The sequence below is a fragment of the Mobula hypostoma genome, chromosome 24 (genome assembly GCF_963921235.1).
Source record: "Mobula hypostoma chromosome 24, sMobHyp1.1, whole genome shotgun sequence".
Taxonomy (NCBI): domain Eukaryota; kingdom Metazoa; phylum Chordata; class Chondrichthyes; order Myliobatiformes; family Myliobatidae; genus Mobula; species Mobula hypostoma.
The window spans coordinates 43615953-43640233 of NC_086120.1; the positions used below are offsets into that span (position 1 = coordinate 43615953).

General features: G+C 41.9%; 1 protein-coding gene across 4 annotated transcripts in view; it reads left to right on the plus strand.

The window, feature by feature from the left end:
* Positions 1 to 24281, plus strand: part of LOC134337478 (casein kinase I) — a 157201-nt gene that overhangs the window by 65274 nt on the left and 67646 nt on the right. For all 4 annotated transcript variants that reach the window (XM_063032525.1, XM_063032528.1, XM_063032526.1 and 1 more), the window contains one exon: positions 18643 to 19068. In XM_063032525.1, coding sequence (XP_062888595.1) covers positions 18885 to 19068 — 184 coding nt within the window. In that variant the 5' untranslated portion in view covers positions 18643 to 18884. The remainder of the gene's footprint in view (positions 1 to 18642; positions 19069 to 24281) is intronic.

A 24281-nucleotide genomic window follows, 5' to 3' on the forward strand; every position in this document is an offset into this window, starting at 1 on the left:
CTTACCAGGATTCTACTATTAGAAATGAAATGGTTTGAGATTTTGAAACATCACATTGATATCGTAGAGGTGATTTAGAAAGAAGGTAAGGCATTACTTTGGATATAACTATTATATCCAGACCAGGAGTTTCTAGAGAGTAGATAATCTTTATTTGTCACATGTACATCTTAACATATAGTGAAATGCTTTGTTTGCATCAGCAACTAACACAGTTCAAGGATGTGCTGGGCGCAGCCTGCAAGTGTCACCATGCTTCCAGTGCCACAACGTAGCATGTCCACTACTTACAAACCCTACCCAATGTCTTGGGAATGTGGGAGGAATCCAGAGCATCTTGAGGAAACCCACATGGTCACAGGGAGACTGTAGAAGCTCCTTTGACACAGCAGCAGAAATTGAACCAGTATCTTATGATCACTGTCACTGTAACAGCGTTGTGCCAGCTGCTGTGCTGCCACCCTTATTCCCATAACAAACACTGTGCATTTTAATTTTACTTTGTCCATAAATGTCTGCCAGTTTCAAGCATTTTATTTAGATAGGCATTTAAATTCACCTTGAACACTCACCAATATGCTTACTGACAGAACTGCTCTACGACAAATGCCATATCATCTGTCATGCATCTCTCCCTGACACACCTAGAAAACAAGGGCACATACATTAGATTGCTGTTTCTGGATTTCAGTTCGGCATTCAACACTATTGTCCTACAGACCTTGGTGAACAAATTCCTACTTGGTCAAAATACATCACTCTGCAACTGGGTGTTACCTTTCTGCACAACTTTTCCTCCCTCCCTATCATTCTCAACACAGATTCCCCCCCCCCCCCCCCAGGCTGTGTGCTGAGCCCAATGCTGCAAACTCTACTTGCACATGACTGCATGGCCATATACCTGAGTAATCCCATTGTCAAGTTCACCAATGACACAACTGTGGTGGGACTCATCAATAACAATGAGACTGCCCACAGAGAGGAGATGGAAGAGCTTGAGGCCTGGTGTCTTAATGTCAACAAGACAAAGGAGATGGTTATTGACTTCAGGAGAATTCGCACCACTCACAACTCCCTCCCCTTTACATTGGCAGTATAGCAGTGAAAACTGCAAGTAGTTTCAAACTCCCAGGAGTGCACACCAAACACAACCTGTCGTGAACTTAGAGCACGTGCTACATAGTCAAGAAAACTCATCAGCTCCTCTACTTTGAGGCTAAAGAGAGCAGAACTTTACACATCCATGCTCACGCCTTTCTAGAGATGTGCAATAGAGAGCATCTTGACAATCTGCATCACAGCTTGGTATGGAAACTGCACTGTGGCCAACAGGAAGACTCTACAATGGATAGTCAGTTTGGACAATTGACAAGAGCGGGAGGTGAACAAGTGTTCAGCGCTGCCTGCCTGCACTTGACCAGTCTCCTACCCTCTCTCGCTTGCTGCTGGAGAAAGGTGCGGAAGACTTGGGTCCCATGCTGCAAGGTTTGATCAGCATGTCTATGGACTGCTTTTGGAGGACTTTGTGGTTTGTGTTATATGTGTTTCTGGTTACTTTTTTTTGCTATTTTGAATGATTTGATTGGGGTGCTTTGGCACGGACTAGCTCTGCGGCCTGCGATCATCGACCAACAGCACTGGACTGAACTGAACTAAACTAGACCATTTCGAGAACTCTGCAGTTTGAGTATTCTTTGCTCATTTTTTAAATATATTTGATCAATTTGCTTTTTTTTCATGCATTGGGTGTTTGTTGTCTTGGAACAGGTTCCATGGTGTTACTTTGTTTTATGGCTGTCTGTGGGAGGACGAATCTGAGGGTTGTGTATTGTATACTTAGGTAATAAATGTAGTTTGAATCTTAAATAATTGAAGTCAGGATTACAAACTTAAAAACTGGTACAACCGGTTAGCCAGAGAAGTGGGAGTTTCCTTAAATTTGCTGTTTGAGGATTATTTATCTCTGCTGGTACCTTTTTTGTAAAAACAAAAGTTTGTGATTCTTGATCATTGGAATTTGTTAAATTGTTTTCTTAAAGGCAGGATTTAATGTGAATACTGTAGTTGTGGAAAGTGGAGTGGAATTACTTGAGAAACTGCAGGCATTGTGCATTTAAGAAAAGCAAAACCAAGCAACAAGCAACTTCAATACATTCCTGATGAAATGATTTGTTGTTTTATGTTCATACCATCTTTTGAATTTATTGGAGGAGAAAATATACAAATATCAAGTTAGTTTTCTGTAAAATCAACTAACCCAATGTTTGTAAAATGTAGATTGGAACAAAAATGGTCGACACCGCCTTAAAAATATTGTAGTGCAACGCTTTTAGCAATATTCTGTAGTGATTTGTCATTGTTCTATAAACTTCATTGCATACATTGGCTTACTACCTAAGTTTTGGGGATTATAAATAGCAGATTGCTATTTTGCTGATTGTCTTTTAGAAAGATGATGTAATTTTGAAGTAAGTTAAAAGATACTAGATATAGTTGGTTTAGTCAAGGGCAACAGCACGGTAGCTTAGTGACTAGTGTATTGCTTTACAGCGCCACCGACCCGGGTTCAATTCCAGCCACTGTCCGTAACAAGTTTGTATGTTCTCCCCGTGACCGAGTAGGTTTGCTCCAGTTTCTTCCCACATTCAAACACACAAAATGCTGCAGGAGCTCAGCAGGTCAGGCAGCAGCTGTGGAAATGAATGAGCAGTTGAAATTTTGGGCCCAGACCCTTTATCAGTCCTTATGAAGGACTTTGGCCTGAAACTACGACTGTTTTTTCATCTCCAATGATGCTGCTTGGCCTGCTGAGTTCCTCCAGCATCTCCTGTGTGTTGTCTTGGATTTCCAACATCTGCAGATTTACTTGTGTTTGTGATTAATAGGTTAATTAGTCACATGATGGAATCTCGCAGTGTAGACTCATTATGCCGGAAGGGCCTGTTACCGTGCTATATCTCAAAATTAATTAATAAGTTTTGGTTATCGGTGATTTTTTTTTGGATCGGGATAAGAAGAGTGGTATTAGAGCTAAATTCGGAAGGAAGGCAGTTTTTTAAAAAACTTCTTCGAGTACAAGATGGACGAGACTGCGCAGGCACGTGACGTAGACAGGACAGTGCGGAGAGTTTAAAAGGGAGACCACCCTATACAGCGGGCAGCAGAGTGTAGGACTTTGGCTCAACGGGCTTAGGCGGTAACAGGAAGAGGGAAGAGCGAGGCCCAACTCTTTTTTTCCTCCCCTTGGCGAATCGGCCTAGACAGACAGAGGAACAGCAGGGCTCACACAGCTAATGGTACGAGCTAACGGTTTAAAAAGTTTGTGTGTTTGGCGAGGTAAGTGAGTGAGTAGACTTATTTTTCCTTGTTTCATTCCTGTAGAATTAGGTAGCATGTCTGCAGGGTTGGTGCTTTGTTCAGGGTATCAGATGTGGGAATCCTGGGAGACCTCCAACTTCCCCGATGGCCACATCTGCCCCAGGTACACTGAGATGCAGCTCCTCAGAGACCGTGTTAGGGATCTGGAGCTGCAGCTTGATGACCTACTGCTTATTAGGGAAAGTGAAGAGGTGATAGACAGGAGTTACAGGGAGGTAGTCATCCCGAGGCTACAGGGGTCAGAAAACTGGGTGACTGTCACGAGAGGGAAGGAAAATGCCCGGATAGTGGAGAGCACCCCTGTGGCTGCCCCCCTCAGCAACAAGTATCTCGTTTTCGTTGCTGTTGAGGAGGATGACCTGACAGGGGACGGCCACAGTCACCGAGTCTCTGGCACTGAGCCTGGCACTGTTGTGCAGGAGGGAAGGAGGGAGAAGAGGAATGCAGTAGTCAGAGGGGATTCCATAGTCAGGGAAACAGACGGGAGATTCTGTGAGCCTGACGGAGATACCCGCATGGTGTGTTGCCTCCCAGGTGCCAGGGTACGGGATGTCTCAGATCGGGTCCAGAATATTCTGAAGGGAGAGGGCGAGCAGCCAGCTATCTTGGTACATGTTGGTACCAATGACATAGATAGGAAAAGGGAGGAGGTCCTGAAGAGAGATTTCCAGGAGTTAGAAAGGAAGCTGAGAAGCAGGATCTCCAGGGTAGTAATCTCGGGATTGCTACCTGTGCCACGTGCTAGCGAGGGCAAGAATAGTAGGATCAGGCAGATGAATGCGTGGCTGAGAGACTGGTGCAGGGGGCAGGGTTTCAGATTCTTGGATCATTGGGATTCTTTAGGGGGAAGTATGACTTGTTCAAAAAGGACGGGTTACACCTGAACCTGAAGGGGACCAATATCCTGGTGGGAAGGTTTAACAGAGCTGTTAGGGAGGGTTTAAACTAATTTGGCAGGGGGATGAGAACTGAAATGATAAGCGGAGGAGGGGGTAAACAGAGATAAATCTCAGATAATGAGCAGTAGAGATGTCAGGAAGGACAGGCAGGGGATGAGGCAAATTTGCAGCCATTGGGACGAGTTGCAGTGCAATCAAAGTGAAAAGTACCAAATACTGGTCTTCAGGTGTTATACTTAAATGCATGCAGCATAAGGAATAAGGTGGATGATCTTGTCGTACAGCTACAGATTGGCAGGTATGATATTGTGGCCATCACTGAGACGTGGCTAAAGGATGCACGTCTCTGGGAGCTGAACGTCCCAGGATACACGGTGTATTGGAAGGATAGGCAGGTAGGCAGAGCGGGTGGCGTGGTTTTATTGGTAAGAAATGATATCAAATCATTAGAAAGAGATGACATAGGATCGGAAGATGCAGAATCTTTATGGGTTGAGCTAAGAAATCGCAGGGGTAAAAGGACCCTGATGGCAGTTATATACAGGCCTCCTAACAACTGCCGTGATGTAGACTACAAATTACAACAGGAAATAGAAAAGGCTTGTCAGAAGGGCAGTGTTATGATAATTGTGGGGGATTTTAACATGCGAGTGGATTGGGAAAATCAGGTCAGCACTGGATCTCAGGAGAGAGAATTTGTAGAATGCCTACGAGATGGCTTTTTAGAACAGCTTGTTTTTGAGCCCTCTAGGGGATTGGCTGTACTGGATTGGGTATTGTGTAATGAACCAGAGATGATTAGAGAGATTGAGGTGAAGGAACCCTTAGGAGGCAGTGATCATAACGTGATTGAGTTCACTGTGAAATTTGAAAATAAGAAGCCGAAATCCGATGTGTCGGTATTTCTGTAGAGTGAAGGAAATTACACTGGCATGAGAGAGGAACTGGCCAAAGTTGACTGGAAAGGGACACTAGCGGAAAGGACGGCAGAGCAGCAGTGGCTGGAGTTTATGCGAGATGTGAAGCAGGTGCAAGACAGATGTATTCCAAAAAAGAAGACATTTTCTAATGGAAAAAGGATACAACCGTGGCTGACAAGAGAAGTCAAAGCCAAAGTTAAAGCAAAGGAGAGGGCATACAAGGAAGCAAAAATTAGTGGGAATGTAAATGTAACTGTGCTAGATCAAATAACGACAGCACAAAAGGATCGTTACTTATCCTTTCACCCATTTATTTCTTCGAGCTCGGCCGGCGAGTGAACTTGGACCCGACATCAGGGAGAGACCCTTTCTCATCTCCCCGGCGGTTCTACAAGTTCACTGCCCGATGTTAGAATTGTCAGAAGTTATAAGGCCACCGATACGGAAGTATAATCAGTTTGATAGCCATTCCGGTCAAGTCAATGGACTATTGATACAGAAAACAATCAGTTTGATAACTATTCCAGTCAAGTTAATAGACTATTGATACAAAAGTACAATCAATTTGTTACACTCCAGCCACCTTAATTAAAGAAAAGAATGTCCTACCTGGTTTGCTGGAGCCACAACTTAATTACAAAGATAAGAACATCCGTCAAATTTATGCTTTAATTAAGGAAGGAATGTTCTGTCTAATTTCCATCAGGTACTGCTTTTTGTCAAAATCAAAAGATGTGAAAAGCCCAGAGACACCTATGTAGATCTGGCGAACTTTAACCCTTATCTTGCTCCAAAGAAAGCAGCTGTGAGACATTATTCAAACACACTGCAGTCACAGACATAGTCAGTACTGAATCCATTGTTTACAGGAATCTTGAGAATCCCCCATTCCTTCAAACTTTATCAAGAAGACAGAGGATTGGGAAGTTTTTAAAAGCTTGCAAAATGAAACTAAGAATGTCATTAAGAGGGAAAAGATGAACTATGAAAGGAAGCTAGCAAATAATATCAAAGAGGATACTGAAAGCTTTTTCAAGTATATAAAGAGTAAAAAAAACAGCTCAGAGTAGATATAGGACCAATAGAAAATGATGCTGGAGAAATTGTAATGGGAGATAAGGAGATGGCGGAGGAACTGAACGAGTATTTTACATCATTCTTCTCTGAGGAAGACATCTGTAGTATACCGGACACTCAAGGGTGTCAGGGAAGAGAAGTGTGCACAGTCACAATTACAACAGAGAAAGTACTCAAGAAGCTGAATAGTCTTGAGGGTAAGTAAATCTCCCGGACCAGATGGAATGCACCCTTGTGTTCTGAAGGAAGCAGCTGTGGAGATTGCAGAGGCATTAACAATGATCTTTCAAAAGTCAATAGATCCTGGCATGGTTCCGGAGGACTGGAAGATTGCAAATGTCACTCCGCTATTTAAGAAGGGGGCAAGGAAGCAAAAAGGAAATTATAGACCTGTAAGCTTGACATTGGTGGTTAGGAAGTTGTTGGAGTCGATTGTCAAGGATGAGGTTACGGAGTACCTGGAGGCATATGACAAGATAGGCAGAACTCAGCATGATTTCCTTAAAGGAACATCCTGCCTGCCAAACCTATTGCAATTTTTTGAGGAAATTACACGTAGGCTAGACAAGGGAGATGCAGTGGATGTTGTGTATTTGGATTTTCAGAAGGCCTTTGACGAGGTGCCACACATGAGGTAGGTAAACATGATAAGAGCCCATGGAATTACGGGAAAGTTACATAGGTGGATAGAGTGTTGGCTGATTGGCAGGAAACAGAGAGTGGAAATAAAGGGATCCCGTTCTGGTTGGCCGCCGGTTACCAGTGGTGTTCCACAGGGGTCTGTGTTGGGGCTGCTTCTTTTTACTTTGTACATCAACGATTTGGATTATGGAAGAGATGGCTTTGTGGCTAAGTTTGCTGATGATACAAAGATAGGTGGAGGGGCTAGTAGTGCTGAGGAAACAGAGAGTCTGCAGAGAGACTTGGATAGATTGGAAGAATGGGCAAATGGGCAAAGAAGTGGCAAATGAAATACAATGTTGGAAACTGTATGGTTATGCACTTTGGCAGAAGAAATAAACGGGCAGACTATTATTTAAATGGGGAGAGAATTCGAAGTTCTGAGATGCAACGGGACTTGGGAGTCCTCGTGCAGGATGCCCTTAAGGTTAACCTCCAGGTTGAGTCGGTGGTGAAGAAGGCGAATGCAATGTTGGCATTCATTTCTAGAAGAATAGAGTATAGGAGCAGGGATGTGATGTTGAGGCTCTATAAGGCACTGCTAAGTCCTCACTTAGAGTACTGTGTGCAGTTTTGGTCTCCTTATTTAAGAAAGGATGTGCTGTCGCTGGAGAGGGTTCAGAGAAGGTTTACTAGAATGATTCCGGGAATGAGAGGGTTAACATATGAGGAACGTTTGTCCGCTCTTGGACTGTATTCCCTGGAGTTTGGAAGAATGAGGGGGGACCTCATAGAAACATTTTAAATGTTGAAAAGCATGGACAGAGTGGATGTGGCAAAGTTGTTTCCCATGATGGGGCAGTCTAGTACGAGAGGGCATGACTTAAGGATTGAAGGGCGCCCATTCAGAACAGAGATGCAAAGAAATTTTTTCAGCCAGAGGGTGGTGAATCTATGGAATTTGTTGCCATGGGCAGCAGTGGAGGCCAAGTCATTGGGTGTATTTAAGGCAGAGATTGATAGGTATCTGAGTAGCCAGGGCATCAAAGGTTATGGTGAGAAGGCAGGGGAGTGGGACTAATGGGAGAATGGATCAGCTCATGATAAAATGGCGGAGCAGACTCGAAGGGCCGAATGGCCGACTTCTGCTCCTTTGTCTTATGGTCTTATGTTCTTATGTCAGGCCTTGAGTGTTTCCAGTATTTTCTGGTTTATCTTTAAAACCTGTTCTTTGTATTTTCTTTCTAAACTTCCTTAGATCACTGACAGTGTTCCTTCATTGTTATCAGATTGTGATGATTGGTGACATTGTCATCTACCCTTTCAGCAGCACTTACCAGCAGCAAAAAATGTCGAAGATCTGCCACAAAGAAGAATGAGCAGTTCTGATGATTTCCTCTAAACTCGTTTCTTCCTCTTAGACATATTCCACAATCAAGAACTTCCCATACAAATAGCTGTACATGTGCTTCCATCAGTGCACTTGGGTTCAAAAGTGATTAATAGATAAGGAAACGACATTTGCATTACCCAAACCTCAGTGGTTATATTCTGAGTGGGGAAAACCTATTTCAATCTGAGGTTTAAAAGCAACTGCAGTCAGTTGTGCTATAATGAGTTCTCTTAGGAACATAACCACCGTTGTCTAGCAGAACTACTCGTGTAAAGAAAAAGCGTGACTCAGCATTTGGTTTGATATTTATGGTTCACTCCAGTGACCATATTCCAAAGGTGACCATTGCACTACAATCACTGATACTGACTACACAGGTTGATAGGGTGGTTAAGAAGGCATATGGCATGCTTGCATCTATTAGTTGAAGCAGTGAGTTCAAAAGTCAGAAAGTTATGTTGCAACTTTATAAAATTCCAGTTAGGCCGTATCTGGAGTATTGCAAGCAGTTCTGGTTGCCCCATTATGGGAAGGAATTCAAGTCTTTGGAGAGGCTGCAGAAGAGGTTTACCAGGTTGCTGCCTGGATTAGAGAGCATGTGTTAGAACAAGAGGTGGACAAACTTGGGTTGTTTTCTCTGGAGCAGCAGAGCCTGAGGGAAGATTGTAAGATTGAGAGGCATAGATGGAGTATCCTTTTCCCAGAGCTGAAATGTCTAATGTCAGAGGGCATGCTTCTAAAGTGAGAGGGGATCATTGCAAAGAAGATGAGAGGGGAAAATTTTCTACATGGAGAGTGGCGGGTGCCTGGAATCTGCTTCTTGGGGCGATGGGAGAGGGGAATCATGGATGGGAAAAGGGGGCAGGAAGAGGGGAGGGAGCAGGAAGCACCAGAGACATTCTGAAATGATCAGTAGACCAATTGTTTGGAATCAAATGACCTTCCCTGGTGTCTCAGGACTGGGCGTAATCTGCCCCCAAACCTCTTCCTGTGCCTGGCACTCCTCTTGTGCAATCCTGTCCCATACGCCTCCCATGGTGCTGCACCTTACTTACTGCTTGGGGAAAATAACTGTTTTTGAGTCTGGTGTGGGTGCTACATAGCTACCACCCTGATGAGTGTGAGACAAACAGTCCTTGAGCAGGGTGGTTGGGATCCTTCATGATATTGCTGGCTCTTTTCCGGCACTTTTCTATATATACATCCTTGATGGCGGGGAGGCTGGTGCTGGTGATGTGTCCTTTGGGGACTGTTAATCAAGGATCAACTTCTTTCACCATAAATATTTACAAGCAGTAGGAATTAGCTGTAGCGTGTTGGTCAGGGCATGACAGATCCTCCAGTGTGTGAAAACAATGTGATGTTTCCGTGTCTTTATGACCTTGAAAGAGACCATTTGGCCCATTGAGTTCATGTTAGCTTTCAGAGCAATTCCATTTCCCCATAGAATCTGTTGTCTTATTAACGTTCCTCTGATTTCATTTCCACCCACCTATGCGAGGATTAGTTTATAGCAACCAATTAATCTGCCAACCCTACATCTTTACAATGGGGGAGGAAACCCATGTGAGTCACAGAAGAATGTATAAATTCCAGAATGATCAGAGGTCAGAATTGAACTTGGCCTTCTAGAACTGTGAGCTGGCAGCAACATTAATTGCCATAACACCATGTCATTTCTTTGGCACCTAATGCCATCTTCTAGTTTAAAAAGTAAACTTTTGTGTGGTTGGTATATCTGCAATTATAAATCCAGTTCAAAGTTGATTAACTAATCCACTTTATAAGATTAGCAAGTACGCCTTTAATGGCACTATCAATTTTTTGTGAGAAGGAAAGGGCACTGTCCAGTGTTATCAGGATTGGCATGGTCACATTCTGTAGAACTCGTAAAATACAGCATGTGATTCGAGTAATTACCATTGAATTCTGTTACGTACCCCGTAACTGGGTTGCCAAACCAGCAGAAATGGATCACTCAGTTGGAGTCTGGGTTACTAGAACTAAGAAAGTTTTATTAAAGAAACAAGCAACACAGTACTCTAATCAAAAGGATAATAAATGCAACAGTTCAGCAATGATAAACACACATGTACACAGAATTAAGATAACAGGATCAATCAAGCTCTATCGTTGTCTAGGGGTAAATGACCAGTTTCAAAGTGACGCAAAGTTCAGTTCAATTTAGTTCAGTTCAGTTCGCAGTAATCGCTGCCGTGGGAGATGGACAGTGTGGGGGGGAAGGAGAGAGAGAGCAAAACGAATGAATATTCAAACGGCTTCCACACAGACCTTCGTAGTCAGCTTTCGGGCCAGTCCTTTGTGATGTCACCTGAGGTCACCGACCGTGACCCCTCCGTTTCCAGATACGATCATTTCTCTGCGGTGAACCTGGCACCCAGGCAAGGGTGGACACACACCAGGTTCCCGCCGATCGTGCCTTTCCACCCTGTGCGTCTATGGCTTGATCCCGCGAACAGCCGTCCAAAACTTCCCACCGACTGGTGGGAGACGCACCGCTTCCAGGGTCTCGTTACTTCGGGGTGTCGTGTGTGTCGCCTTAGCAAACCTGTCCCTTTTTATCCCCCTGCTGGGGTATCGCCTGTCCATCACTTCAACCAGTTCAGGGTTCAAAGGGGGAGCCGATCTTGACAGCTCTCCTTCTGTTACTCTCTCCCGTCCCTTCATTAACATCTCCAAATGCTGCTTCATTGTTTTCCTTATCTCTCTTTCTCCTGAAGACAGGTGGCAGACCAACTGCTGATCCCACTGGTGCCAGCACAGGCCAGCTAGCATCTTAATCTATGTGTATTCTCATCACAGTTCAAATCAAATTTGGGGCTGCTCTTAATGCTGTACCATTGAGAGCATACTCACCAACTGCATCTCAGTGTTGTATGGCGATTGTCCCGTATCGGACCGCAAAGTACTCCAGCGTGTGGTGAAAACTGCCCAGCGGATTATCGGCACCCAATTGCCCACCATTGAGAACATCTACCAGAAATGCTGCCTGGGCAGGGCGAAAAGCATTATCAGGGATGCATCTCGCCCTAACCATGGACTTTTTACTCTCCTCCCATCCGGTAGGCGCTACAGGAGCCTCTGCTCCCTCACCAACAGGCACAGGAAGAGCTTCTTCCCTGAGGCTGTGACACTGCTGAACCTCTCATCACAGCGCTAAGCAGTATTGCATCAGTATTGTACTGTCTCAGTACTTTTATATTTGTGTGCTGTAGCACTTTTTTAATTCGCGGTTATTTTGTAAATAACACTATTCTTTGTAGTTCTGGTCAGATGCTAAATGCATTTCATTAGCTTTGTATCTGTACTTGGCACAATGACAATAAAGTTGAATCTAATCTAATCTAATTTTACTTGGGTCAAAAAACCTGGATCCTTTACCTTTAGATTAGAAATCAGATTTTTTTTTTCTAACTCTTCTTCTCTTCCTCCTATTGCTTCCCAGCGTCTTATTGATTCCCCCCCCCAACCTACCCACTACCCCCCACACCTTTCACCTGCCAGCTTGTATTCCTTCCCCTCCCCACAGCACCTTATTCTGGCTTCTGCCCCTTTTCTTTCCAGTCCTGATGAAGGGTCTTGGCCCAAATCGTTAGTTCCCTCCATAGGTGCTGTCTTGCTTGCTGAGTTCCTCTACTATTTTGTGTAGCTTAGATTGTTTTTCCCAAGAGCATGGTTTCAATCTACTCTTGCCTCCAAACTGCAATGCGTTGTGTCCTGTGAGGGTCCCCTAGGATCCTGCGAGGTTAAGCACTGAGTTAAAAGGCTTGCCACAGATCTGGGTTCTTATTCTTGTGGACGGGCAATAAAATCCTGTAGTACTGACCATGGAATTAGTACATATTCCAGGGTTTACAAGCTACAGAGCTTACTAAGGACTTGAAGTAGTCTTCTTGCTTGGCCTCTGACATTTAGACCATAAGACATAGCAGAATCAGGCCATTCAGCCTATCGAGACTGCTCCACCATTCCATCGTGGCTGATTTATTATTCCTCTGAACCCCATGCTCCTGCCTTCTCCCCATTACCTTTGGACACCCTTACTAATCAAGAGCCTATCAACTCCACTTTGAATATACCCATTGAACTTGGCCTCCACAGTAGTCTGGAAATAAATTCCACAGACTCACTACCCTCTGGCTAAAGCAATTCCTCCTCATCTCTTTTCTAAATGGACATCCCTCTATTCTGAGGCTGTGCCCTCTGGTCATGGATTCACCCATTATAGGAAACATATTCTCCACACCCACTCTACCTAGGCCTTAAAATATTCTGTTGGTTTCAATGAAATTCCCCTTCATTCTTCTAAACTCCAGTGAGTCCAAGCCCAGAGCTCCCAATACAGTAACCTTTTAGTTCCCAGAATCATTCTTGTGACCTCCTCCAGACCTTCTTCAAAGTCAGCATGTCCTTTTTTTCAACATAAGGGACCTAAAACTGCTCACAATATTCCAAGTGAGCGTACAACCAATTATGCCTATTACATCAGCAATAAAAAAAAATGGCAGTGACCTGATATTAACCTCACAAACAGAGATTGAAGATAAACTGATCCATTCACCAACACCAATCCCATTACCATTTCCTGGTTTTGAGAATTAGTATTGATTTGATTAAATTCTGCCCACAGTGGTTCGTATGATACTGTTACAGCTCAGGGCGTTCCAGAGCTTGGAGTTCAGTTCTGTACAGGAGTCTCTGTACATTCTCCCCATGGAGCGTGTTTTTTTTTCTGCGGGTGCTCTGGTTTCTTCCCTCAGTTCAAAGATGTACTAGGTAGGGTCATTGTAAATTGTCCCACGATTAGAGTAGAGTTAATCAGGTTTGTCAGGGTTGCTATGGGTGACGTGACTCAAAGGGCCAAAAGGACCTACTCCACATTGTACTTTATACTTTATTGTGGCCAAACAATTGATACTAGAACGTACAATCATCACAGCGATATTTGATTCTATGCTTCCCGCTCCCTGGATTACAAATATTAAATATTAAAAATAGTAAACATTAGTAAATATTAAAAATTTAAATTATAAATCATAAATAGAAAATAGAAAAATGGGAAGTAAGATAGTGCAAAAAAACCGAGAGGCAGGTCCTTATATTTGGAGGGTACGGCCCAGATCCAGGTCAGGATCCGTTCAGCAGTCTTATCACAGTCGGAAAAAAGCTGTTCCCAAATCTGGCCGTACGAGTCTTCGAGCTCCTGAGTCTTCTCCCGGAGGGAAGAGGGACGAAAGGTGTGTTGGCTGGATGGGTCATGTCCTTGATTATCCTGGCAGCACTGCTCTGACAGCGTGCAGTGTAAAGTGAGTCCAAGGACAGAAGATTGGTTTGTGTGATGTGCTGCGCTGTGTTCACGATCTTCTGCAGCTTCTTTCGATCTTGGACAGGACAACTTCCATACCAGGTTGTGATGCACCCTAGAAGAATGCTTTCTACGGTGAATTTATAAAAATTAGTGAGGGTTTTAGGGGACAGGCCAGATTTCTTTAGTTTTCTCAGGAAGTATCACTTTATAAATAAAAATAAAGATAGTGGCATTTGTAAGAAATGTTAAGTCCTGGTTCAAATTATTTGGTAGTAAAATAAATTATGAAACTCTAGAAGAGAGGTCTTTTCCTTTTTGGAAACAACTTTCATTCCCCATCTTGACCGACTATTGATCACAGGATCTGTCATTATGGGAAATGAAAATGGTAGGGCACCTTAGCAGGTTGGACTTCAGGAGTGGACAGAGAAGCTGAGTTCATGCTTGAGTCAGTAAATTTTCATCAGTTAGTCTTGTAACAGTTTTCAAGTAAGTTGAGAGGCATGCCATGTGATTCAGGGTCAGTTTATTTGGTGGGGTTGAGAGAAATGAGAGTTTCAAGAGCCAGATGCATTGACACAAGGGGAAAAAAATTGAATGATGCATAACTCACAAGCACAATAGGTGCAACTGAGTACAAATGAATCCTTATCTGTATTTTCCTGCTGGAAGACTTGGGATTGGTTGTTATGATCTAAAATTGAAGTGTCAGTTCCGGAGGTGGTAAGGTTATTGGTTTGGAGACTCGGGTGTTTATTTATTTAGAGATACAGCGGAATAGGCCCTTTCGGCCCTTTGATCCGCAATGCCCAGCAATCCAATTTAACCCTAGCCTAATCACAGGACAGTTTAAAATTATCTAGTCACCTGCTAACTGACACATCTTTGGATTGTGGAAGGAAACTGGAGCACCTGGAGGATATACAAACTTCTTGCAGATGACATCTGGAAGGAACTCTGAACTCCAATGCTCCGAGCTATAATAGTTTCACGCTTACCGCAGTGCTATTGTGGCTTATTGCCACAGTGCGGGGAGCTAAGGACCAAGATCAGTGAGAGCAGAACAAAGAATGAAATGACAGGTGACCGAAACCCCAGACCACACTCATGGGTTAAATGGAGATCTCTGCCAAACAGCCAAACCATCCTCATTTGGCATCCCTCCCACAGAGCAGACCATACCGTGAGTAGCAATTACAGTAGCTAGAACTCTTTGACAGTCTGACCCTATCTTCTGATGCTCACAGTAGTGCTGTATTGCTCACGCAGGACAATCCTTGGAATTAAAATGCCCAATTTTGTTGTCAGTCTGGAAAATTTTAGTTTAGAATTGCACTACTTCTGATCATGGTAATTTTAATCAAGAATTGATCTTGAATACTCAATCAGGGATGATTCACGAACCTCTTAAACTAGCAGCTACGATTGGAAGGATAAGTATTGAAGAGGGATTGTGCAAGTTTTAATCTGTTCTGATGATGCTACAGAATCTTTAATGCCGTACCTATAATCTTAGATGCACTCAGGTCCAGTGGTTTAATTTATCAATCCAGATTTACTGTTAGGTGATGTATTTTTCATTATTACATTCAGTAGCCACTTTGTTAGGCACGCCTGTACACCTCATTACTGCAAATATCTAAGCAGTCAATCATTTGATGGCAACTCAATGCATAAAAGCATGCAGGCATGGTCAAGAGGTTCAGTTCAGACCAGTCATCAGAATTGGGAGAAAAAAATGTTACTTTGACCATGAAACAATTTGGTGCTGGGCGGAGTGGTTTGAGTATCTCAAAAACTGCTGATCTCCTGGGATTTTCACACAACAGTCTTTGGAGTTTATGGAGAATGGTGCAAAAAAACAAAATCATCCAGTTGGTGGCAGTTCTGTGGGCAAAAGCATTTTGTTAATAATGAGAGTGGTCAGAGGAGAATGGCCAGACTGGTTCAAGCCGACAGGAAGGCAAGAGTAACTCAAGTAACCATGCATTACAACAGTGGTGTGCAGAAGAGCATCTCTGAATGTACAACATGTTGAAGCTTGAAGTGAGTGGGCTGCAGCAGCAGAAGACCATGGCAGATTCCACTTCTGTACATAATCAGGTGGCCACTGAGTGTAAACCTTTTCACTGTTCTGAAGTGTCACTTAATAGCTTAATCAAGATTCAAAGTTCAAAGTAATTTTATTATCAAAGTGCATATACATCACCCGATTGTGGGCTTTACTGTAGTACTCATCAAATCTATAAAATAGTAAATATAATTTGATCAATGAAAGATCAACCAGACTGCAGAAGACAACAAACTATGCAAATGCAAATATAAGTAAATAGTAATAAATAAGGAGAACATGAGATAGCAAGATAGAGTCCTTAAAGTGAGATCATTGGCTGTGGGAACATCTCAATGGATGGGCAAGTTGAGTGCTGATATAGGATAGCCAGCATGCCCAGCTATCTTATGTCAGCAGTTTACTTTGTGAGAAAATACTTCTGAGTAGAGTACTTTTGAGCTGAGTTGTGGTGTAGAGATTTTTCTGGCCATGCGCTGTGCAGACCCTTCTCTCTCCTTGGCATTATGGGGGCTGCAAAGAATAGAGCCAGCTGAGTGAACCTCCACATGGCTATGGATCAAAAGGTATGGCCCGTGGACCAATGCTGCTGGGACACAAGCCAAGGCCTGATCAACCCTGGCTGGGGTCGTTTGGGTGACAGTATCTGATGTTGAAAGACCCGAAACATCCAATGACCCCAGGTTACATCCCTGATGATGTATCTCAGCATCAGTCACAGAATCTTGTTTCGCCCAATTTAAATGTGTATGATTTTAGAATTGTACACATTATTCAATCATGTTAAAGCATACCCTTTTATCTTGGCAATATTCTCAAAGGATTCTCACTATAAAGTGGTTCTACCACATCACTGAACTACCAGTTTGACCATTCCTTCTCCACTCTGCACACTGATTTTTTTTCAGTCTGCTTGTCCCAGACTTGCACATGGCATGCACACAGACGGGAAAACAATCTGCACAATATATGAAACTTTATATTTTCTCTTACAAGAAACCTTAATTAATTTGTAAAAAGCACTGGATGAGTCCTGTTGAAATGTTAAACTTTTAAAAGTTCTGTAAAATTTTCATTTAAATCCCAAGTTCATCTAGCTCATCAGTGGCAAGTGCAACATGCTCAATTATGTGAGCTATAATGCACATTTAATTCTGATAAGACAAGGTAAAGGATGGTTCTTTATCAGTGTCAAGTGTTCAGTCTCTTCCCACAGTAATTTATTTGCACTGCCTGTCATTAGGAAAGGTCATTAACATGAACTATTAACTCTGTTTCTGTCACCAGGTGCCTGACCTTCTGTATTTCTCCATCATTTTCAGTTGTTTTGCTGATTTCCAAAATCTGCATTCCTTTAACTTTTTTATTGCTGTTGTGAATCCTGCTCCAAGCATTAGAATCAGAATCAGGTTTATTGTCACTGACATACTGTATTGTCATGTTTCGTTTGTTTTGCAATAATACCAAAAAAACTTATTTTACATAAAAATATTTTTTAAAAAAGTGCAACAAGAGAGCAAAGATAGTGAGGTGGTGTTCATGGTTTCATGGACCATTCGGAAATGCGATAGCAGAGGGGAAGCTCTTCCTAAGACATTGAGCGTGTGTCCTGTAGTAGTAATGAGAAGAGGGCATGCCCTTGGATGGTGAGGGTCCATGATGATGAATGCTGCCTTTTTGAGGTGTTGCCTTTCGAAGATACCCTCCATAAACTCCACTGAATTTTTCTCTTGTGAATCCATTAAAGCAGATTTATGGAACGGCCATGTTCACTAACGTTACCTAGTGACAAAAAGAATTCTAACCCATGAAGATTTCATTAAAATCTACTCTAAAAACAGAAAAACCGGTTTGAGTCATAGACTTGACTTAAGAACTTCCTAAACAGGATTTGCTGGGAATTAATAGGGCTAGTGTGAAGAATGTTAACAGCCTCTAACACTCTAAATTTCAATCTGTTGTGTGCAGCCTTGTTCTTTAGGGGATCTTTAATTGACTCTGACTCTGCTTATGAAATACTCTTTCCGAGCAAGTTACTGAAATATCTTTTCTGTATGCCTGAACATTTTCCTCACTGCCAGCAGTGTCATTTAACCAATCTGCCTTGCACTGAATTTCGACTCCGGTGATGTGCGGTATCCATCTTAATGCAAAGCTTTCTGCTGTTTGTCATTTTCAATTATGGGTTTACCCGGCAATCCAGCTCTGACATCAATATAAGGTAAAAACTGGGGAAGGTAATGTTACACAGCCCTTGTGGATTCATTCTGCTGATAATTCAAATCCCTTTGTGCTGGGAAAAAAATATATATCCAGTAAATTAAATGAATCAACATAAATCACCCATGAAAATGGGAATTTCTTGCCAAAAATAAATTGGAGAATAGAGCAGCTTTGGATTACAAGAAGCATATTGTATCTTATAAGCATCGCAATAGTAATACTTAGAGATATGTAGTACAAATAGAGCTAATCCCATTTTCTGTCTTGTACATGCCAAGAAAAAAGACATCAGGAGTACCCATGTCTCCCCAGAGAGGAAATAGTTAAAAAAACGTAAATTGTTCATGATAGGACCCAATAATTCTTAAAGGCTGTGTTTCCGCAGAAGGAACTATTGGTCATTTCTGCCTAAATTTACAGTAGTCTTCGCAGACTTATAAGAAACATTGAAAAATGATAATGAGGCTTTTAAGGTTTCGTATTGCAGGAATTTGCAGGATTTAAATAATCCCTCTTCTCAAGTACCAGAATATGTAGTAAATTGTAGGCTTGGTATTGATTTAAATAATTTCATTCACCCTTCTATTATCAAAATCTCCTGTAACATTTAACTTTCCTGTACAGCAAGGAGCAGGAAAGACTGGTCTTTTCGCTTAGTAATGCTGCAATTTATTCTTAATTCTGTGCTACTGGAAACAAATATCAAGTCATTAATTTGTTTTATTTTGTAGGTCTACACCAGAGAAAGGAAGGTGATTGTTCCATCACTAACTCCGATTTGACCTGAGGATGCTTTGTCTCTTAAAAAATGTACAAGAGAAGACAGAAATGGAAGATTTGTCGAGACCTTTGGTGGTGCTGAACGTGCAGTAGCCCATTGTTTTAACCGTGATGATATACTAAAATTGCAAGTTTTGGCATTGTGGGTTTGCATGGCAAAGTAACCGTGGAGAAGCCAGGCTATCACAAACTTATGGATTTTGATAAGAGAGGGGGGAGGGGGGAGGTGGAAGAAACAAAGAGAATGTCAAAGTCTGGTGGACGGGGAACCAACTGTGGCCGGAGTACAGGGAGCAGCTCTGGAGTCTTAATGGTGGGTCCCAACTTCCGAGTGGGAAAGAAGATTGGATGTGGAAATTTTGGAGAGCTTCGTTTAGGTGAGAGTTGTAAGAATTGCTCTATTTACCATTTTTTTATATTTGTAATCAAGTGAATTTAAATGACATGGTTAACTTTTACAAGCTGTCTGCCTAGCTGTAGGCTTACAAACATCTGTCATTTAGATGATTAAGGAAAACATGGTATACAGGATATAAATTCACTCTCTGCAGTGTTTTATCCCTATTAACTTCATTGATTTTCTGGCTGAACACATCATGCATCATATAACATGTTCTTCGGTTCCTTATGTTTATCTTCTCTCTGGCCCACCTGTTATATCTTGGCATTTGTCGAACACAATGCTTGTGCTATATCTTGCATCAATTTAGTGAAGTTATCTTTATAGTTGACTATTATAACCAGGGAAACCATTCACTTGTCCTAATCAGATCCGTATTGACATTAAATCCTTCAAATTTCCTTGAAATGTTTTTTCAAACCTATTGGGTAATAATAATTCCTCTAACCACTTTTCTAAAGAACCTCATTCTCTAATCTTTCCTCATAATATACTGTTGATGAGGGACTTTAGTTATCATGTCAAATCTCTTCAGCAAATTGAAACCCATTCAGCACATTTCTAACCTCTATGCAGTTTACCTAACATTTTTTTTTCCAAGAAAGCTTTGGTAAGCAGTCTTTTGACTTCATTGAAGGTATGAATTTGGTTCCTCTTTGCAAACACTTATTAAATATACAGACACAAAGGACTGCAGTTGATGGAATGAGGACTGAAAAACAAACTGCTGAGTTCCTCCTTTTAAGTATGCAGCTTGGAGAAAGGTATAAAATGCCTCTGATATTCCTACTTATTGCACAGGTCTCTCCTTATTGCTTGTGTCTTTTAAAATGTATAAAAGGGAACTTGTCAACTGAAGCTAAGGTTTCTTGCCCTAGTTACTACAGAACTAACTTCTTACTGAAGTAAAATAAGCAAACCATTGCTCTTACGGAAAATGAACTAGATTAAGGCAAAGATTTAATTTGAGGCTTAAGTTTTTAAAATATATTTTAACTGAAATATATAACATTTGAACAATTTGCTCTGTAGACAATATGTTTGGTATTTCTAGGAGTACGTTTGAGGAAAAGGGAGTTAGCTTTCCTGTACATGGATAGAGTGATTCCTAATTACTTAAATGCTATGGTTCATCTTCTAATAAAAAAAATAATTGAAATGAAACAATTGATTAACCTGTCAGTGAAATAGAAGTATATAACAGATTTAACAAAAAAAGGAATAATGAACAATTAAATAGGCTGCTGTCCAGATATACATTTGGATATTTGTTGGATTCTGTGTTAACATCTAATGCTCATGTAACGTGCAGTCATGTAAGCATTGTTCTACGCTCACTGAGTACAGAAATGACCAAGTGTCTTCAGTGAGGATTATGTGAAGAATGATTGCTTGAATGGTATTGATGTGGGAAAACTCTTAGTTAATGTGCATTTTGTTTTTAAACGAATAGCACTAACATAAAGACTGTTAAAGCTGCTGCAGGTGTGTTCCATTGTTAGTGTTGAAACAATCTTCATCGAATGCCATGCTTACCAAATTAACCGTGATCTTTGGACCTCTATTCATCCTTCTGCATTCACTCGTTCGATATAACATGTAGTTGGTGGTTTTCTGATATTGGGGTAGCTTGTAGTCGCTTCCTAAAGTTTTTAAACATTCTGGTACACCTTATCCCAAATAATCTTAATATCCAAGGTTAAGTGTTTAGGAAAAGGAAGATTGCCCGGCACTAAATAGGCATGTTCAAAGCCAGACTCTGAAATGAACTTCAGTGCACACTTTGGTTAAATATCTGACTTGATCTATGTTGTTGGTGTTTTAAATTCCGTTTACTTAAAAAAACATTTACTCACCAAGTCTTTGATCCTGTGTGAAAGATGCTGCCTCAGCTCCTTATAAAGACCCGGACCCTGCTTTCCCCAAAATTGTTGGCAATTGTGGGTGATTGGAAATGCTGTCCTCTTGCAGCCACCCCATTTTGTCCCCTGAAACTATACAGTACTGTGCAAAAATCTTAGGCACATGTACATAGCTAGGGCGTCTTTAAGACCTTTGCACAGTGCTGTATTTGTCAACATGGAGTAGAGAGCGAGTTTGTAAATCTGGCAGGAGCAAAGGATCTTGGAAATGGCAAGAGTGGAGTGCCACAGGAGGGTTGTAGGACGGGGGCAAAGAATGAGTGTCAGGGCGGAGGTTGGGTGGTGCAGGTGCGGACACATCCAGCCCTGAGACATCAGGCAAGGTCATTTGATTCCAAACAGTTGGTTTATTGATATTGCCTGTTGTCTCAGGCTGAGTGTGTCTGCACCTGAGCCACCCCCACCCCCCACTCCTGGCGCTCCTCTGCCACCTGTCTCACCCCCTCGTGCAATGCTACACCCTCGCTCTTCCCAGCATCCTTTGTTCCTGCCAAATTTTGCAAACCTCTCTTCATTCCACATTGACAAATTCTGTACTGTGCAAAAGTCTTAGGCACAAAGTTAAAGATGACACATTTCTTTCATATTTTAAGCAAGAAAACTTTTCTATTTCCATCATTTACCATTTCAAAATAACAAAAAAAGAAAAGGGCCTGAAGCAAAAAGTTGGGCACCCTGCATGGTCAGTACTTGGTAACACCCCCTTTGGCAAATATCACAGCTTGTAAACGCTTTTTGTGGCTGTTTGGGGGATTTTCGCCCATTCTTCCTTATAAAAGGCTTCTTGTTCTATTTAAAAATTCTATTTTAACTTCATCAGTCCACAGGACTTGTTTCCAAAATGCATCAGGCTTATTTCGATGTTCCTTTGAACCTTTTGAATAGGACTTTTTGGCTGCAATGAGCAAAGGTATGTTTGGAGAAAAAAGGGTGCAGAATTTCATGAAAAGAACCCCTCTCCAACTGTTAAGCATGGGGATGGATCGATCATGCTTTGGGCTTGTGTTGCAGCCAGTGGCACAGGGAACATTTACTGGTAGAGGGAAGAATGAATTCAATTAAATACCAGCAAATTCTGGAAGCAGACATCACACCATCTGTAAAAAAGCCGAAGATGAAAAGAGGATGGCTTCTACAACAGGATAATGAACCTAACGAAACACACCTCAAAATCCACAATGGACTACCTCAAGAGGCACAAGCTGAAAGTTTTGCCATGGCCCTCACCTAACATGGCCCTGACCTAAACGTCATCTGTGGATAGACCTCAAAAGAGCAGTGCGTGCAAGACGGCCCAAGAATCTCTCAGAACTAGAAGCTTTTGCAAGGAAGAATGGGTGGAGATCCCCCAAACAATAATTGAAAGACTCTTAGTTGGCTACAAAAAGCGTTTACAAGCTTGATACTTGCCAAAGAAGGTGTTACTAAGTACTGCCATGCAGGATGCCCAAACTTTTGCTTTGGGCCCTTTTCCTTTTCTGTTATTTTGAAACTGTAAAAGGTGGAAATAAAAAGGTTTTCTTGCTTAAAATATGAAAGAAATGTGTCATCTTTAACTTTGTCTTTTGGAAATCAGTTCATTTTTTACTCGCTTAGCTATTCACAGTAACAGAAATTTTGACCAGGGGTGCTCAAACTTTTGCATGCCACTGTATGTGCCAAAGATATTTGCACAGTACTGAATAGTAAATGTGTGTCTAGCACAGAGCATTCAAGTTGTCATTTTCATTAAGTATTGTTCCCATTGCAAACATTAACATGTTGTCAGTTACTATTTCTGTACAGCTCCTGAGCAAATTGAGTGGCTGTACAAAGTTTTGGTGTGCTTCCTCAACACACTCCTGGACCTCAAGAAGCTGCCAGTTTGCATCAATATCTTCCCTAGAATTCCTTGTTCTAGAATGCCAGTTAAATTTGGGAACAGAACTGAATGTCTTTTAAAGTTAAAAATAAATTTATTAACAAAGTATGTATATGTTGCAATATACTACCTTGAGATTTGTGTTTTTACAGGAAAATAAAGTGATAGAATAGAATTTATGAAGACTATACACAAAGTCTGATAAACCACCAATGTACAAAAGAAGACAAATTGTACAAGTAAAAAATATAACACTGAGAACATGAGTTTTAGAGACCTTGAAAGTGAGTCTGTAGGTTGTGGAATCAGTAAAATTTCTCCACCCTGCTTCAGGAGCCTGACTGTAGGGTAATAACTGTGCCTGAACCTGGAGGTGTGGGACCTAAGACTCCTGTACCCTCTGCTCAAAGGTAGTAGCGAGAAGAGAACATGGCCTGGATGGTGAAGGTCCTTGATGTGGACATTATTGGCTTTCTAGCACCAGTTGATACTTGTTGGGTGGCATTGAAACTGCCCACATAGTGCATCCTGTGTTATGCATTTGTTCATGATAAGGCTCAACAAGTATCTTGTATTAGACTTTCCTAGCAAAGGAGTTGGGCAGTGGTCTCAGTTAGAGTACATCTGTCACAAGGGCGGCATGTGGCAAGACCCATTACTCCAGCCTTGCTTTAAAGATCTGGCAGGGATTATTTTCCTTGCCACTAGCCAACAAGGTCTTGGTATATCTTGAAGGCTTTGTTGATGAGGAATTCGGCCAAATAACTTTGACAATAATAAAATGTGCCATATCACTTTCAAGCAGGGCTCTGACAGTTTGTTCAGACCAGTGAAGGGTGTTCCTCTGGAGCTGGGAACAAAGCATACAGACCAGTCCCATCCATTACTATACTGGAGTTGGATGGACACTATATACTCGGGGGCGGGATACAACTTGTAGCCATGGCCGAATATAGTTTATTTTTCCACCCATTTCTAGAGGCTTATACATAGAGAAAATTTGCAAAAATGTTAGTGGCCTGAGTTATAGGGAAAGAATGAACAGGAATTATTCTCTGGTCTGTAGAAGAATGAGAGGAGATCTTATAGAGTATAGAAAATTAGTAGATAGGGTAAATACATGCAGACTTTTTCCCCTGAGGTTTGTGGGGACTAGAACTACAGGACTTGGGTTTAGGTTGAAGGGTGAAATATTTAAGGGGAACCTAGGAAGAACTTCACTCAGGGTGGTATAAAGTGTGGAACGAGCTGCCAGTGGATGCGGGTCCAATTGCAACATTTAAAAGAAGCTTGGACAAGCACATGGATGGGCCAGGTATGGAGGGTTATGTTCAGGTGCGGACTGATGGCTCTTTGCAGAAAAACAGTCTGGTATGGACTAGATTGGCCGAAGGGCCTGTTTCTGTA